This window comes from Sparus aurata, chromosome 15, assembly GCF_900880675.1.
Source record: "Sparus aurata chromosome 15, fSpaAur1.1, whole genome shotgun sequence".
NCBI lineage: Eukaryota > Metazoa > Chordata > Actinopteri > Spariformes > Sparidae > Sparus > Sparus aurata.
In genome coordinates this window covers 28216384-28234905 of record NC_044201.1, presented here as the reverse complement: position 1 = coordinate 28234905, position 18522 = coordinate 28216384, and the positions used below count along the sequence as shown (strand labels likewise).

The 18522-nt window shown below is 40.1% G+C and overlaps 2 protein-coding genes across 11 annotated transcripts in view; both read left to right on the top strand.

The window, feature by feature from the left end:
- itsn1 (intersectin 1 (SH3 domain protein)) overlaps positions 1-14261 on the top strand; it is a 43276-nt gene extending 29015 nt beyond the window's left edge. For 6 of the 7 annotated variants that reach the window (XM_030441124.1, XM_030441122.1, XM_030441121.1 and 3 more), the window contains 14 exons: positions 6478-6599; positions 6711-6817; positions 7255-7356; positions 7460-7541; positions 7662-7760; positions 7871-7954; positions 8127-8210; positions 9280-9492; positions 9585-9706; positions 9797-9879; positions 9968-10051; positions 10227-10291; positions 10793-10901; positions 10999-14261. In XM_030441124.1, coding sequence (XP_030296984.1) covers positions 6478-6599; positions 6711-6817; positions 7255-7356; positions 7460-7541; positions 7662-7760; positions 7871-7954; positions 8127-8210; positions 9280-9492; positions 9585-9706; positions 9797-9879; positions 9968-10051; positions 10227-10291; positions 10793-10901; positions 10999-11147 — 1505 coding nt within the window. In that variant the 3' untranslated portion in view covers positions 11148-14261. Of the gene's footprint in view, positions 1-1156; positions 4990-6477; positions 6600-6710; positions 6818-7254; positions 7357-7459; positions 7542-7661; positions 7761-7870; positions 7955-8126; positions 8211-9279; positions 9493-9584; positions 9707-9796; positions 9880-9967; positions 10052-10226; positions 10292-10792; positions 10902-10998 lie in introns of those variants that run through there. The other variant, XM_030441123.1, reaches the window with a different exon arrangement.
- A 1919-nt stretch (positions 14262-16180) lies between these two features.
- LOC115597179 (pyridoxal kinase-like) overlaps positions 16181-18522 on the top strand; it is a 35380-nt gene continuing 33038 nt past the window's right edge. For 3 of the 4 annotated variants that reach the window (XM_030442925.1, XM_030442922.1, XM_030442924.1), the window contains exons 1-3: positions 16181-16679; positions 17378-17477; positions 18046-18135. The gene's annotated coding sequence lies outside the window, so the exon portion shown is untranslated. Of the gene's footprint in view, positions 16680-17377; positions 17478-18045; positions 18142-18522 lie in introns of all 4 variants that reach the window. The other variant, XM_030442923.1, reaches the window with a different exon arrangement.

The following is an 18522-nucleotide window of genomic DNA, read 5'->3' as shown; positions in this document are numbered from 1 at the left end:
GAAACCCAATGTTCGTCTCCTCTTATTGTTCCTAAAGAATAATAATTATTGACGCTGCCTGTCTTCACAGTACAGCCCAACTAATTCTGGTACTTAAGTGGATTTTAAAAAAAATATATATTTTCATTATGTAAATCTGCTTCTGTCTATAAAAGCAAATGCTTGTGTAAGGTAGAAAAACAAAATAATTGAAGTTCACCTCCTCCTGACGTCACTGATAATGACTTTAACCTTTTGTGTTAGCAGATTAGAATTAAATATGGCAGCTGCAGTGAACTGGTTGGATGAAGAGCTGCACTTAAACAAAAAAAAGTTTTTACTGGATATTCTTGATACGACGTCTTTACAGTTTACCAGTATGTGCTTATAAACAGGCCGATAAGAAACAACAAACTGCTGCACAGAAAAGCCAAAGAAATGTTTGCAGTTTCTATATATTCTATATTTAAGCCACAAGAGAGGACTGATAAGTCCATTTTCCATCAATAAATAGTCCTGTTTTGTAAATATCTCTGTCACAACTCATTGAAACACAATTTAAAAGAGGTTTTGACAAAAAAAAAAGTTAATTTAGTTACATGTTTCTGTAGATATCAGCATATGTTTTGCAATGAGATAATCTCAAACTCACAAATTTTAATATAGTTTTGCCCACAACAATAGTTTGGTCTATAGTCTAAATAATCACTACATATACACATGTTAATATTAATTTGTTACTTAGAAGTGTTTTACACATTTGAGTCAAATTAAAGATATTGTGCTAAAATAGAATTTGGAAAAAGTGAAAGTCAACCCTACGAACACTCGAGTAAAAGTCTTTAAACGTCAGAGATTTAATGAACTTTAGTTTTAGAAGTACAAGTTACTTATACATATACTTACATGCAAGTATTGTATATACAGTATACAGTGAGTCAGCTGATTGTCAGCATTTAAAGACATTCATCATTCTGCAGATAGAAGCTCTGTCACGCCGCCCGCTCTAGATCCTCTATTTCTATGCTTAGGTTAGACCACACCTCCACACTTCTCTGTCTTGCTGCACGCTCCACCCACCTAGCACCCGATTGGTTGTTGTTGTTGTTGTTGTTGTTGTTGTTGTTGTTTTGTTTAGTTGTTTTTGTTGATGTTGTTGTTGTCGTCCTCTCTCTAGGATCATATCATTACCCAGAACCCCCCTCTCCTCAAAGCCCTCAAAGAGACCCACTAGGCCACTCAACCAATGGGACAGCAGCAAGAGGTCACATGACCAGGAAATGGCGACTCTCCACCAATAGAAGCCAGAGAGAGAGAGAGACAGACAGACAGACATACAGACAGACTGTAACGTTTAAACGCCCTCTGGTGGCGAGAACTCTGTCTGTGCATGGCTCTGACTGGACTTGGCCAAACTCTGTTTATCTAAGGCTCTGGCTCCAAACAGCACTGTTCAACCGGAGGGAGATCAATAGTCCCGACTCCTCTCCTCTATCATTCTTCTTCTCTTATCCTCCATCTTCTTCTTCTTCTTCTTCTTCTACTTCTTCTTCTTCTTCTTTTATCAGTCATACGGTGTTTAGATGAGGAAGAGGAAGAGGAGGAGGAGAGGAGGAGGAGGTGACTATTGAGCTCCTTCCTCCCAGATTGGACTGATGAACATGTTGACTGGATGCACACACACAAACACACACACTCTCACACACACACATTAACAACACACACACACACACACACACACACACACACACACACAGCCCTCTCCTAGCGTGGTAAAGTGGATAGTGGGTCATTTTGTGGCATTATGGGAGATTCTGTCATTAGACTCAGTAGCTGAGCTCATCCCCCGCCTTCCTGTTCTTATTATTTTTTTAACCCGGCTCCCATTGGTTCAGCAGCTTCATTCGCCTGTCAGTCAAAAGCGCTGGCTCCACCCCCATCCCCCCCTCACTAACCCTCCCCTCCCACAGCTTCACAGAAAGACCCACTATCTGCAGGAGGACAAGTTTCAATGTTAAAGTCTCGTCTCCTCTCTTCACCTCTCTTTGCCTCCTCTCTCCTCAAAGCCAAAGACACCTCCTCCTTCCTCCTCCTCCCTCTTCTTCTTCCCCCCCTTTTCGAAAAAGGAGATGAAGTGAAGGAGAGGAGAGGAGACGATGCAGGATTGAGATGCGTCCCGCAGCAGTTTGGTGCTAAGTTTCAATCCAGGGTGTCGCTCCCTTTCTGTTAGTTTCTCCTCCTGTTGTTACCTTGTAGGAAAGGAGGCATGGAAGGGAGCGAGCAGCTGGAATGGGACTCAGCCCTGTAGCTCAGGGCTTAAAACGGAAACCCATGCTGCAACTGCTTAGCATACCAGCTAACCAAATCACACACACACACACACACACACACACCATGGTACAGTTTGGGGTATGCACAAACACAAACACACACACACACGTCACACTCAGACACGGTGATGATGTTTTTATCCGTAGTAGTTTAACATTCTGAATATGTATTAACTTTAAAATGATCCGTTTTATGTTCTGTTGTCGTTGTTGTTTTTGTTTACATGTTTATTGTTTTGTCTGTTGCTATGATGACGACATGCTGTCACACTGTCGAGGGCCAGACCAGGAAGATTTGGTACTGAACATGTCGGGGTGGAACTAAAACAAAAAACAACAAACTCGCTCATGGCCTTTGAATCATTCCAGTTAAAGGAATATTTAAACATTTTGGGAATTACACTTATTTGCCTTCAGGCTGAAAGTTAAATGAGATGATTAATTCCACTCACATGTGATTAGCTACACCCAAAACACCTCTAAAGCATATAAATACCTGGGAAACTACCGAACAGTCATCTGTGAGCTTTAACGGTGTTAGTTTGTTTACTGTGGAGCTTTAAACAGAGCCAAGTGAGCCGATCCAAGGATCTAATAGCATTGTAGTGATTCCTATGAAAGCTGCTAAGCGGCGCATGAAGCTTAAAATGTCGACTTTCTGGATATAAAAATACCCAGATCGTCCGCGTTGTCCCACAGAGCGTGCGCTGACTTCTGGTTTAGCCCCAAGCTAGCTGAAGTTTAAAAAATAATTTAATCTTGCAGCTCTTCTCAACTTACCAAGTGTTAACGGGCCGAATGGATCAAATTATGACTGTGAAATAAGTCATCTTCTATGCTAAGATAAGCTAAGCTAATCATCTTCTTCTCTGCCTCCATATCTAACAGTCACACATGAGAGTTTTGCGTGTTGATCTTCTCATGTCGCACCTGCCAAGAAGGCCAATAAGCATATTTCCCAAAAATGACGTACTGTTCCTTTAAAATAGCTCAGCTGTTTTTAGTTGTGGCTCAACTTCACAAAATATTATTTTTTAAGTAATTTGAGCTTTACCTCCTTGAATTTTCCACACTGTGATGCACCTTTTTGAAAGAAGTGTTTTTTAGCTCGTTGTCACCAGACTTCATGCACAAAAAGGCTGTTTTTAAAGTTTTGCTTCCCTTTGAGCTGCAACGCTGCTGTATGAAGCCACGCAGAGTCATTTCACCCCCCATGAGATTATTAAGGGAGGGGAAGTGACCTGTGAAAATATCCTAGACCTCAACGATCGGCGCTGTCGTCCTGTAACGGTTCTGTTACTTTGAGGTCAGCACTCTGATTTTCTGAGCCTCCAACATTTAGCAGTTTGTTTCCCGCTAAAAGTCATTAGCTTAAGTCTTGACAGCGCTGTTCAGAAACATCTTATATCATCATTCATCATATCAGACTGAGGAACCGAGACAGATAAACTGACTGGTAGAGAAACCGCGTAGCCTCACTTTTAATTAATATATATAAAGTGTATATTACCGGTTCCACTGGTTTCCATTTCCCCCAGTAACACAACGGCCCCTCAATTTGTTCCCATAGCAACAGACTGGTATTATAGTGGTTGCCATATCAGATTTGTATTGTTTCTTCTTTTTTTTTTGTTGATGTTTATCCAGATGACAGTATTGTGATTTTAATGTTTACCCTCAGAAACACAACGAATGAAATGATTATTGAACTACGCAACTTTTTATACAACAAGCAATAGAGTTGTTATTATAATAATAATTATTATTATTATTATTAACCTGCTTGGATCCCATTGGCTCCTCGGTGTGTCAGTATTGGAGGTGAAGGATTCTGATTGGGTGACGAGTCAAGGACCGTCGGTTGTTGAACAAACCGAGGATGGAGGCCCAGATTTGTTTGTTTTTTTTAACATATCCTGGTTTTCAGGATCGGAGAGTTTTTGTTTGGTAACCGATCGTTCGAGACTCGTCACCGTCAGATTGAGTATTTTAGGTTAGAACAAAGATCCGCCCAGACCAGAGCCACCAAGAGCTTCACCAAGTCGATATCACACTCCCTAAGATTCATCTCTGCCCGTTACTACAAGCTAACATCCCTCATCTGTAGCCATTTTGTTACTTTCAGCATTAACTTTAAATCATCTGGGGAAACTTTTAGCATTTTCATCTTTTACGGTTTTTAACAGACAACACACATGCACATTTTCTGACCTCCGCTCTGAAGCGTGGCTCTGCTCTGGGTGGTTTGTTTAAAAATCAAAAAGAATTCAAAGCTCTGTATTGATCTATACATTATCTAACGAATGGTAAATGGTTGGTGCTTCATGTCGATTATAAATAGCAGCTCTGATGAGTGGACGGATGGATTAACAGCCAGGCCAAATGTAACCAGACTGCACTTGGTGTCGGTGCGTGCATGAATGAATGAATGAATGAATGAATGAGTGAGTGAATGAATGAATGAGTGAGTGAGTTGAAAATAAAGCATGAATGAGCAATTTTATGGACGTGAATGGTCAGATGGATACACAAAGGAATGAACAGGATACTTGAATGAACGAACTGTACAGAATGTTAGCGTAGCGTGGAGAGAAACAAATGTCCTGACGTTTTATTGGTGGAGATTTGGATGAAGAGGTGAATCTGACTGGTCCTGATGATTAAACGCTCTGAGACAGACTGCAGTCGACTGGCCTCGTTACTCACACACACACACACACGCACACACACACACAGTTACTCAGTAATGTATACGTCTTTATTTAAGCGAATTTCCTGCTACACTTTTTTTCATGTTACGTATTGGAATCCACATTTAAGTGTACGGAGGACTGATACTGCCAGGATCAAAACAAATAAGCGGTTTGATTAATAAGTTTATATGCCAGTAAATGCACCAGAAATGATATAAAATATATGAATTAATTAATGTATAAATTGTGATTTAAAAAAAAGTGGTAATTCTGTTTTAATTCGCCTCTGTATTTATTTATCTTTGTATTATTTTACCTGTTTTTTTTTTTACCTTCCCATTTAATTTTCCATTTAATTTATTATTTTAATAATTTTTCAAATGTTTATTTATTTACACTTTTAGAAAAATAATAGATAGGAAGGTTTGGACAGACCTCAAGACTCGCGAACTTGGATGAAGACTTTATACGACAGCGCTCTCATTCTCTTAGTGACTCTGAAATAAATAAGATGAATAAAAAGAAAATACAGAAATGATAAAGTTTGGCGAAATTCACCGCAACAGGATAACAGTACAGAAATATATAGATGTAAATAAAATTATATGAATAAATAAAAGTCACAAATGGAAAAATAAATTGGGTGAAAATAAAAATAGCTTAGTAATTTACAACAGAAATATACTTTTATGTCCCGTTTTCTAAATTAATCAAAGGTAACCTTTACTTTTACAGTTGTTTTTGGTGCATTTAAAGGTGTATTATGTGTTTATTGAGACATTTATTTACTTATTTTTGGTTTTAGCAATAAATGTAGGCAAGCTGTGATAGTCTTTATTCAGATATTTTAGCTTTTTATACAAAATATTTTATTAACATGGAAAAGTGATGATCCCTGAGAGAACTCTGCCGATGTTCTCAACTAAAACTTGTGTGCAGAAGGACAGAACATCCAGTGAGATGAACATTTTGAGAGCTGCTAACAATGTAACTCCAGCAGAGCCTCCACATCTGTTGGTTCATTGTTGGTGAGAAATCAAAAAGAAAAATAAACTGTAACGGATGCTCTGTCTGTCTGTGTGTGTCACGTTTGGTGCAGTCTTGTGATGAAATCCAGACATTTTTTATTTTGCTTCAGTCAGAACAGAGATCACACTGAGAAAAACCTGTCTTATGAAATAAACAGAGCCGCTGTATGAATATAAACTAATACAAATAGTCTCTACACACTCACATTCATGATCTCGTGCTCATATTTTGGACATGACAGAACAAAAAACAGACAAACTTTTGACTCAAACTCTCCTGCAGAGCCTGTTTGTCCACCTCAGGTATGTATTTCATCGGTAAAGTATTTATAAAGGTATAAAAGGTTGTTTTTTTGTTTTGTTTTTTACTCCTTCCATGTGTCAGGATGTGTGATTGACAGCCGTGTGTGTCTGTCTGTGTGTGTGTGTGTGGTGTTTGTGTTTCAGGGTGCGCTGACCTCCACCTGCTGGACATGCTGAGTCCCATGGAGAGGAAGAGGCAGGGCTACATCCACGAGCTGATCGTCACCGAGGAGAACTACGTCAACGACCTGCAGCTCGTCACAGAGGTGAACGCACAAACATATATACATGCTGACAACTTCAGCATGCAGCATGTAACACACAATATTTACCAGGTCGGTGTTTGTGTGTTTGTGTGTTTGTGTGTTTGTGTGCAGATCTTCCACAAACCTCTGCTGGAGTGCGAGCTGCTGACGGAGAAGGAGGTGGCGATGATCTTCGTCAACTGGAAGGAGCTCATCATGTGCAACATCAAACTGCTCAAGTAAGGACAGAAAGACACAAAGTAGATTTTATTGTACTTATAAACATTATAAAACAAAAGTCAAAGCTTCAGCCGTCGCTGCCTTTTTATCTTAATTTTTAAAGATAACACAATCCTTAACGCAGCTTTGTCTTTTAAAGTTCAGCTGAATTGATTGAAGTCTGTAGCTGCGCTGTTTTTATGTCCTCACTGCTCAACCTGAAACACAATAAAGTCCTATTTTTAAAATCATCAAAAAAGTCAATGAGGTTTGGTGTGTCTGGTCTCTATGGAAACAAGAAGATGTTTCTCTGCAGCCTCTCTAGACTGAGACGTCCTTCCCCCCCCCGGACACTTTAATCTAATCTAAAAATAAACTCTCGTGGTATAAACAAGGCTTATGTCAACATGTACACGTTCTTCCCATCATGCACCTCTGTCTCTTTCTCCCGCCGCAGGGCTCTGAGAGTGAGGAAGAAGATGTCCGGTGACCGGATGCCGGTGAAGATGATCGGTGACATCCTGACCAACCAGCTCCCTCACATGCAGCCATACATCAGGTTCTGTCTGTCGTCTCCTGATCACATTTTTTGGAAAAACAAACCGGGAATTCATTGATTTATTTCTGTACTTCTTTTCTTTTTTTTTTTATTCTGTTATCAGATTCTGTTCGTGTCAGCTGAACGGAGCCACGCTGATTCAGCAGAAAACCGACGACAACCCCGAGATTAAAGACTTCCTGAAGGTAGAAAATGCTTCAAGTTCAGATGGAAGGATATTGATTGATCTTGTCCAATAATCACCGGTTCAGTCTGTAAGTTAAAGCCTGACTGAACAGATCTCCTGATGTTTCTCTCTCCGTCAGAGGTTAGCGATGGACCCCAGGTGTAAGGGCATGCCTCTGTCCAGCTTCCTGCTCAAACCTATGCAGAGAGTCACCCGCTACCCGCTGATCATCAAGAACGTACGTAGGAAACACACACACACACACACACACACACACACACACACACACACACACACACTGTCAGAGGTTTACTTCTTTCTAATCTTTTTCTTATTTTGTGATCACAGATCTTAGAAAACACTCCAGAGTCTCATCCAGATCACAGCCACCTGAAGGCCGCTCTGGAGAAAGCAGAAGAGCTGTGCTCGCAGGTGAACACACACACTCTTACCCTCCTCCTCCTCCTTCTTCTTCTTCTTCTTCTTCTTCTTCTTCTTCTTCTTCTTCTTCTTCTTCTTCTTCTCTTTCCCTCAGTCTTTGACTTTACCCCACACAGACGACTGGAGACTCACTGAATCTGTGTGTGTGCTCTTGTGTTTTTAGGTGAACGAGGGTGTCAGGGAGAAGGAGAACTCGGATCGTCTGGAGTGGATTCAGGCTCACGTTCAGTGTGAAGGCCTGTCAGAGGTAAACAAAACACAAACACACACAGACACAAACACAGAAGAAGACCAACAAGCTTTTTAGATATCGTTTGCTTCATATACAACACAAAACCAAGATGTTAAAGGGATATTCCGGTGTAAATTTAATCCATGGTCTAACACACTGTGAAACTGTGTTAGACTCCCTCTCGAGAGATCAAGTTAGCAGACCGCTAATTTACGGAGTTTTATCAACCTCAGAAACGACCGCACGACAACAATACACTGCAGTAAATGGATCCAAATATAAACCGCCACCAAAAAGCCACAAATAATGCTCAGAACAGCACCAAACTTCAGCAACAGTACAAATAGGGTCTCAGCACATAGTCCGGGGCATCTAACCTCCGCTAGCTTAGCTGGATTTCTACTGAAAAGCTGACTAAATTTACCACTCTTCTGCAGCAGCTTCCTGTTGATGGGAAGTCCCAACGAGTCGATTACCGAGTGCAGTAGAGTTCCGCGGCTCATGGATGAAAATGTATGATTATGACTCCATGGAAAAGCAATCAAAGTTCATATGTGTCTTACCTGCCAGTTTATAACAGTTATTATCGAGAGCGGACAGGGAAAAGAACGGAATTGAGCATTTCTAACCGCACTCTGTAATCGTCGCGTCGGGACTTCCCCGACCCGGAAGCTGATGGAGGAGAGTTGAACTCTGTTTTTAGCTTCCCAATAGAAATCCAGCTAAGCTAGCGGAGGTTAGATGCCCCGGACTATGTGCTGAGACCCTATTTGTACTGTTGCTGAAGTTTGGTGCTGTTCTGAGCATTATTTGTGGCTTTTTGGTGGCGGTTTATATTTGGATCCATTTACTGCAGTGTATTGTTGTCGTGCGGTCGTTTCTGAGGTTGATAAAACTCCGTAAATTAGCGGTCTGCTAACTTGATCTCTCGAGAGGGAGTCTAACACAGTTTCATGGTGATTTAGACCATGGATTAAACTTACACCGGAATATCCCTTTAACCTAAAAAGGACCCATCATAAACATGAACGAATCATTTAAGTAATCTCTTGGAATTAATCGCCTCTCCCTCTCCATCCTCCAGCAACTGGTGTTCAACTCGGTCACCAACTGTCTGGGTCCCAGAAAGTTCCTCCACAGCGGGAAGTTGTTCAAAGCCAAGAGCAGCAAAGAGCTCTACGGCTTCCTGTTCAACGACTTCCTGCTGCTGACGCAGGTGACCAAACCTCTGGGCTCGTCGGGCTCGGACAAAGTCTTCTCCTCGAAAACACACCTGCAGTATCGCATGTACAAGACGGTGAGACGACACACACACGCCTCACACACAGATGTACATTCACACACACATATAATCAGCTCCTGTTAACTGAGCTGGTTCGTGTCTTTCAGCCGATCTTCTTGAATGAAGTGTTGGTGAAGCTGCCGACGGACCCGTCAGGAGACGAGCCGCTGTTCCACATCTCGCACATAGACAGAGTTTACACACTCCGAGCTGAGAGCATCAATGAAAGGTAACAAACACACACGAGACACAGAAGTTATTTACAGCCTGTCAAGTTTCTTGGTTCTGGTTGTTATTCCCTTCATTTGTTTTTCTGCAGGACGGCGTGGGTTCAGAAAATCAAAGCAGCGTCAGAACTCTTCATTGAGACGGAGAAGAAGAAGAGAGAGAAGGCGTATTTAGGTATCTCTGCGTTTCTGTCCTCCGTATAGAAAACGTTTAGATCGTCTCACTGATTGTTCCTGATCAGTCTGATGTCTCTGTGTCTCAGTGCGCTCTCAGAGAGCTACAGGTATCGGCAGGCTGATGGTCAACATCGTGGAGGGAATCGAGCTCAAACCCTGTCGCTCCCACGGTACGAACACTCCCGCTGTCATCTGATGATGTAGCGGCGATATCTTTACCAAAAACATATGAAATGAGTCAAAGTTTTAAAGGAAAAGTTCACCCAACAATGAAAAGTGAGTCAGCTGGAGTTTTGTTTCTTGTTGTTCAGCAGATAAAAACCTGTTTTTTTTCTGTGTCTCCAGGAAAAAGTAACCCATACTGTGAGGTGACCATGGGTTCACAGTGCCATATCACAAAAACATTACAGGTATGACTGTAAAAAAAGAACTTCATGTTCTTATTTAGCATTATTACATTATTATTAGAGATTAAGAGACGTTTGCTGGGTTTTACAATAGTTTCTCTTCCATTTTCTACTCTGTGATCCGATTTTGGGGACTAAAAAGAGAGAAAATTGTGTAAAAATGATCCTATAATCCTATTTTAAACATTTTAAGTTCATAGATGCCAGTCAAAAGATCTAAGTCACTGAGCAGAACCTATTTTGCAACTCAACACAAGTGTCAAAGGTCTAAATTCACTAATTGAAATACAGGTTTATGGTCCAATTCAACCTCGTAACAAGTTTTAAACAAGTTCTGGATTCTTCAAAGCCTGCTGAGCATCAATAATCTGACAATGTTTTATTGTTTTGTAACAATAAAGTTCACTCTAATAGAAAGAGCTGTGTTCATTATAATTTGTAAATAACTTAACTCTGTGTATCAGATCGTTCGTTCAGTTGTTTCTCTTCCTGTTCTCCGTGCAGGACACGTTAAATCCCAAGTGGAACTCCAACTGTCAGTTTTTTATAAAGGACCTGGAGCAGGACGTCCTCTGTGTCACTGTGTTCGAACGAGACCAGTTCTCACCTGACGGTCGGTCACGTTTACAGCTTGTCTCTCAGATCATCGTCTCTATCGTCCTCCGCTGGGGTTAAAATGGTTTAATTTTATCACACGATCTCCTCCACAGACTTCCTGGGCAGGACGGAGATCCGGTTGGCTGAGATAAAGAAGGACCAGGGCTCCAAAGGACCGATCACGAAGCGGTTGCTGCTCCACGAGGTTCCCACGGGGGAGATCGTCGTCAGGCTGGACCTCCAGCTGTTTGAGGAACCGTGAAACCTGGACAGGGAACTAACTGGACTCAACTGGACCATAAGAGATATGATTTGGACCTGAGAGTTGGGCTGGATTAGACCGGACTGGTCTGGATTATTGTAGTTTTGGTCTGGGTTCAGATTTTTTAGTGCTCACAGGCTGTTCACGTTAAAAGGAGTCAGTGTACAACTTTTGCTCGTTAAAAGACAAAATGCTGAATATTTATTGAATTAAAAGCTGGAAAACTGACCCGGGCCTCCGACCTCTGGGGACCCCAAACACCCTGAATTTACCGACACACAGATAATCTGGGCTGGTTTAAGAATAAATAAGAGTATTACAGCAGAGACAAATTCTTCCAAATGCAGTTTTAACCAGTCCGCACAAATAAAAGTTGGTAAAAACAGTTAATAAAGAGATTAATTGTCTCAGTTTCAGGCTATAACTCAGTTTTCTTGATCAATATTTGACCTGTTTGTCTCCAGGTTCTGATGTGTCACTCAATCTCTTAAACTTGTCAATCATTGTTTATTCCAGGACCAAAAAAAAAGTCTTAATTTTTGTTGTACTGGTCTTAAAAATGCAGATTTTGAAGAGGAAGACATCTTTTAACAAACAGATCTTATAGTGCACTTTTTGTTATATAGCTAACAGGTTAGCTAGGTTAGCAAGAGAACGAGAAGTCCTGTTCCAGTCCAGTCCACTTCAGTCCTCCTTCAGCTCGGTATTAAGTCCAGTCCGGTTCAGTCCTGTCCTCTCGGAGATCAGCCGGGTCGTCATTGTTTCCTCTTCCTCTGCTTCATCCGACAGACTCACAGACACTCCAGTGACAATCCCAGCCCTCCTTCTGAGTCCCGACAAAACCTAAACTCCTGTTTGTTTGTTTGTTTGTTTGTTTGCGTGTGTGTGTGTGTGAGACAGTGAGTGAACGGATGACTGTGTGCGTGTCAAGATGGACAGGCTGATCCAAGGTACGGTTCAAGGTACATTTTTATTTTATTTTTTATTGTTTTCGTCTTACAACTCTCTCGGAGTCTTAAAAATAATCAACTCTCTCAGCGTTGACTCGTGTGAAGGGATGCGTCCATTTTTTTAAAATTTGTTTTGCTCTGTTTTGTCCGTCACTGAACACTTGCCACATTGTCCCAGAAAGTGCGAAAATATGTACAGGTCCAATGAGAGATGCTAACGATGCTAATAAGCTAATATAGAAAGACTTTTACCCCCATGTGTATGTGACAAGTGTCCGGTGTAAGACGTCCCTTTCACGTGTATCGATTAGAATGAAACGGCAGCCAGGAAAAGAGGTGTGACAGCTAATTACATTGAGGTACTTTAAGTAAAAAGAATGTCTTAATTTTTCTTATGTTTTTTAAAATGCTGGACGCACACAGGAGTCGTAGATTTAGGTGATTTATTGTCACATGTCTGACTTCTGTTGTCACTATGCAGAGGAGGACAAAACCCTGAGAGAGTCGGGGGGGGCGGAGCTGGACAGGGGTCCCCCGAAACATGCAAACACACATGTATTTTATAGGAGCAGCATTTTAGATCATTTCCACACTCTGATCCTGAGGAAGCTCGGTGTAGAAATTTTACGGTGCGTCGGCACTCGCAGCACTTTTAAAACACACACTGTCACTGATATCAAAGCAGAGCGGGACTCGGCACGGCGGCCATTTTGGGTAGTCTGAGCAGGAGACTTGATTTAAAAAAAAAAAAAAAAAACAACATTTCAAGTATAAGATCAGTGTTATGTTTACCTGGGCATTGTGATTTTTAATCAAAACCTTATTCAAGCAACAGGAAGTAGCGTTTTTGTTTGGGACTATTTTCAGCGGTGGATGAATCCACATTTGCTGCTCTCGTGAGAATTTAGGACTGGCAGGACGGTGTGTGTGTGTTTTAAACAACAATGTGTTCATGGTAGTGATGAAACATGTCACGCTGTCTGACAGTTTAAGTCATTGACGTGTTTTTAATCGTTTCTGGACAACAGTAGAGCTCTGTTGGCGCTAAGGAAGAAGCTATATCAGGCTAAAGATAGACAGAGAATACTTAGCGGGCTAGAATTTGGTCTTTTTGTGGGATCTGCTAACAAAAGGAAAATGTAGCTGTAAATTCTTCGGCACACAACACTTCAGATGGACATAACAGCTCTCATATCATCAAGCAATTTTGAGAATATGAGCTGTAATGACTGCTTAAAGTTAGCTAGCTTGTTAGCTATGTGCTTGACTATGGCAGCTCCCTAAAGGTCAGAATATTTTACGTTTCTAACATGTAAAATAATTCCTCCTTCAGTTTTTGAGACCTCTAGTTTCTTATTTGTCTGGAAAGTATTTGCACAGCCCTTGTCGCTACCGCTCGCGTCCCGTGCCTTCACATGGTGTTGCGTTAGCTTGTTAAAGTGAAGGTGCCAAATTCAAAACAACCACTTAAATTTTGAAGCATATCATTTAATGTATTTCCTTTGTCAGAAACACAAACTCAGGACTTATTTTAAAGGCAGCATTGACCTTCTCCAATGACCCGAGTATTCAAAATGGCCGCCGCATTAGCCAGGTGGACAGATCATGTTGCCAGTTTGTTTCGCTCAGCAGAGTTGTAGATACGCTAGTTAGCTCGCCCACGCGGCCGGTTAGTAAATGTAGGTAGTCGTTTTAATTTAATTAACGCCACGGTTACTGGATCACCACTGAGACAACCAACAGTTACCTTAGTGACCAGCCACTGTCCAATCAGAAGTCAGCGAGGCTCAACAGCAGCGTGACTGTGGAGGGAGGTGCGATCGAATGTTTGTGTTTGCCCAGAGTGAAGCGGATAATGATGATGATGATGATAATGATGCTGATGATGATGATGAGTGATGATGAATTTGTCTTACACCCCTGTACTGTTCTCCAGTACCTCCCCTTCCTCTCCACACTCTACTGAAACTAACCTGATCCAATTTGATCCCGTTCTTACTGTCTACCTTCCAGGTTGTGTATAATACTACTGCTATCTTGAGAGTTAATATATGAGCGCGACGGGGGGCGATAGAGACAGCCTGCTGTTAATTATCACTGTAGAAGATGATGTACGTTGTTGTCTTTCAATGTTCAGAAATAAACTTCAGTTGGACCAAGATCAGAGCCGTCTGTGTTGTCGTTTTCTTATGTGATGGTGTCCCACAAGGCTCAACTCTAGGACCTCTTTTATTCAGTTTTTTTCATGTGAATGACCCGACACTCGAAACCCATATGTGTGTCGATGATACTGAGATGTTGTCTCAAGGAATACAGGTGTGAATTATGGTATAGCAAACAAATAAGTTAATAAATATACTCTTACACATCGTCGCTGTCTAGTCTCCAAAATGCCAACTGTTCATGAGCTAAGAAAAACAAATGTATGTATTTTTTCAGATGAAGCAATGATTGTGTAAATGGTTTGTTTGGGTTAACTAGGAGAATTGTCTCAATTCATAAAGGAACACTCCTTCCTTCAGTTTTATAATTAAAAAAACACCACATGTGGAGATATACAGGTCACACATGATTAACAAGATACCAAATTGTGTTTGTTTTTGTCTGACTTTTTCCTAATTGATGTTTTCTTTGAGAAATCCTGGAAACGTTGAACTTTTCAAACTTAGTCAAATGAAAAAACAAAACAAAACAAAAAAACATTCCCTGGTTAAACAAGCATTGAGACTTTCTAAAGATATATTTAGTGTTTTTGCTTTACTTGATCGTGAATGTATACACTGACAAAAATTAAGACAACAAAGGAAATCCAAAAAACACAGAAGTATAGTTTGCAGGAAGTTTATTTTTTTATTTTTTCAACTTAATACAAAACAACATTCTCAATTATTTCAGAGAAGTTATGTATACGAGAAAAAAACATTTTTAATTTTAAGCAAACTACAGTAAGTAGTTGTAATGTTTATATGTCCACTATATTCTTCTCTTATTCTTAGCCAACAGGGTCAAATGTGACTGAGGTGGCATGTGAACTCTGCAGCCCCTCTCAGCTAAAAGGAGCCCAACAGAAGTCACACTGAGCAGCAGCAGCTATTTACTGCAGGACTATTTACTGACAAACACCCTGTGTAGTGAGTTTTTTTGGCTCCAGCTCCTCCCAAACTTTCACTTTAATCTGGAAACAGATCTAATTCCTGTCAGGATGATTTTCACAACAGCTCAGTGAGCTGAGGTGTAGCTGCTGCAGCTCAGTGTGTCTCCACATGTACTGAAGGGGGGCGTTGTCTTCACTAATAACCAGATGTATCAAGACAAACATTTAACAGAGATAATACCGGAAATAAGTCCACATGTCCTTCAAAATAAAGAGTAAGTTTATTTCTCATGCAGCCTACTGATTACAGTGCTGGAAAGTAACTCAGTACATTTACTCAATCACTGTACTTGCAGAAGTATATTCATGTATCATAGAAACACCATTTAATGCTACTTTAAATTTCTACTTTTCTATACTTTGGAGAGAAATATTGTACATTTGACTTTATTAGCTATAATCACTATATAAGTAATTGGTAACTATATAAGCTGGTAAATGTGGAGCACATTTTAATTACTTTAGATACTACTGTGTAGTTCATAATTGTTTTCCCTTGGGGTTAATAAAGTCTTATCCTGTCTAAATATGCAGTAATACATCATAATTTAATTGTTAATTACACTTTGTATTATAAATATACATCTACAACAAAAAAAATAGGTTACGAAATTAATTTAGTGTAGTAAAATGTACAATATTTGCCCTTGAATTGTAGTTAAGTATAAGCAGATATTAACATAAAATATAAATACTAAAGTAAAAAGTACACGTGTCATAATTGGACTTGAGTAAATATAGGCCAAATAAATAAAAATAAATATTTCAAAGTGTACCTGAGTAAAGACCATGAAGGTGTAACCGTGAGTTATAAAATAAAACTTAAAATTCACTGAAATGTACATATTTGAAGACAGGTTGTTGGTAAGGCCTTTATTTTGATAATCCTGACCGGAAACGTGCTCTTCTTCTCTCTGTGTTGACGTCAGTGTTCGGAGGCTTTAGCTCGAGCGCTTTATGTAACTGACACGCTATAAAAACACAGAAGCTAAAAACATGTTAGCTAGCTACAAACAAACAAACAGACAAACAAAAAACAAACAAAGCTATCGATTATAGTTCGATTCAATCATTTGAATCCGGAAGATGAGCTTTATTAGCGCCGCGGTTAGTTTAGTTAGCTAACTACCGTTAAATTAGCGGATTGCGTTTTGTTAATTATCATTTTACACATTTTTTCTCTCTTGTTTGATTAAATCTGTGTGTTCGGAGCGACACGACAAGAGAAACAGCAGCATGCTGGAGGAGAGAGACTCTCAGGACATTCAGTACTTTCACAGGACGACCTGACTGACATTCCTCCTCAACGTGAAGTTACACTTTACCAAAGAGATTTAAACTGAATGTACCAACAGACAGATATATTTTATTATTTAAACAATCATGGCTGCTGCTCTGCTCAGAGGAAGATCAGGATTATGTGTCAGAGTAAGTAATTGTCTTGTTTTGTCTCTAACAGTAGGACTATAATTTGACCTCACGTATTCAAAAATGTATATAAATATTATATAGTAAGTGCGTTTACTCAAATTCTGTACTTAAGCACAGATTTTAGGTACTTGTACTTTACTTGGGTTGTCCCATTTTATGCTACTCAGTACTTCTACTCTACTACTTTTTTATAGGGAGATATTGTTAGATTTAATTACTTTACAGATACAGATTATTATACAATTGATTATCAGTTAATTTAATCAATTATCAAATAACTGTGGTGCAGTAAAATGTACAGTATATGCCAGATAAATGTAGAAGAAAATACAAAAATTGCAGTAGAATTACCTCAGATTTGTACTGTACTTGAGTGAATGTATTTAGTTACATTACACCACTGCTTTAAGGTTAAGGTCGTCGTTGCATTCATGCATGTTTACACACTCAAACTGTGTGTATGTCCAGCTGTCAGATGTAAATGTACAGTACGTTCCTCACAAAGTGCACAGTGAAATGAACTTTGAATGGTTGCATGAGAAAGCTGTCAAATTCTAAGATTATAATTCCCATGTAGTGGTCAAGAGTAAAAGCTTACATTGTATGGCGTTCCTGAAAATGCAACTTCTGGCTTCATGTGCATCAACTATAACTTGTCTTAGTGTCTGACTCTGTCTGTCTGTGTGTGTGTTCAGTGTATTCACAGAGAGTTGTGCAGAGTGGTGTGGAGGCCACAAACTGCTCTGTTCAGCTCCAAACCATCAGACAGAAAACAACAGCGCAGAACACACATCAGTAAGACAAACATTTCTCTGTCTGTCTGATTTTTTCCTGTAATCTCACATTGTCACTGTATTCTGTTTATATATTTTTCCTTTGACACCAAATGAAGAGTAGGAGCGGTAACTAGTGATGTGAAAAGACAGGCTGCCATGTTGGAACAAAGTTATGTTGGACAGGAAACATAACTTTGAGACAAACACTAAGATTTGTGCTGAGTGCACTGGTTGTTGTTTTGTATTGCAGTATTGATATAATGCCAACACTCCTGATTTTCCTGGGAGTCTCCCTATTTGTAATTCTTTTCCCCTGCTGTGCTCCTGATGGGTGATATCTCCTAGTAATCTCCCAATTTCAAAGTGATACATATTGATTGGGCATTGAGGGTCGGTAAATTGGCAGATACCCCAGAAAGTTTTCCTCTTTCTCACAACCTAATGTTGGCAGGTAAAATCTATTGAGAAATTTACGTGGATTAAACGAGACTGCCTGAAAATAAATTACCCAAAAAAATCAAGGTACATTTCCAGACAAGCCTCTACTAAAGTGATTTTATTCTAAGTCTCTTTTGTCTTACTTACAGAGAAAGCCAAGCCTCAGCCAGCAATCGATATCGCCAAACTCTTGGAGCAGCTCTTCTCCCAACAAAGGCCGAGCACAGCGCCTACTGCTGGTAACGGTCAGCACACATTCATCATGTTGTTTGAAGCAGGGTGTCAGGATAAAGCCATAAACAGCAAGAAACAACTACACGCATAGTCTAAAAATCTAGATTAAAAGGGTTTAATTCTGGGGATTTGGGCACAAATGTACCATCTTCGTTAGAACCAATTCATTGGTTCTTTTCCATGCATAATTTAAAGCCTTTCCATTACCAGGTGTTAATGGTGAATACATTATAGGGAACGTGCAGAAGATTATGTTAGACAAGGTTATGTAAATTTCATGCAACGACATGGACAGCAACATGTGGGAAATATACACATGCAATTGCACACGACTATAAATTGAAGAACATGCTCTTGAGTTGCCTGAGGGGCAGTCATTTCTACCAGCTCAG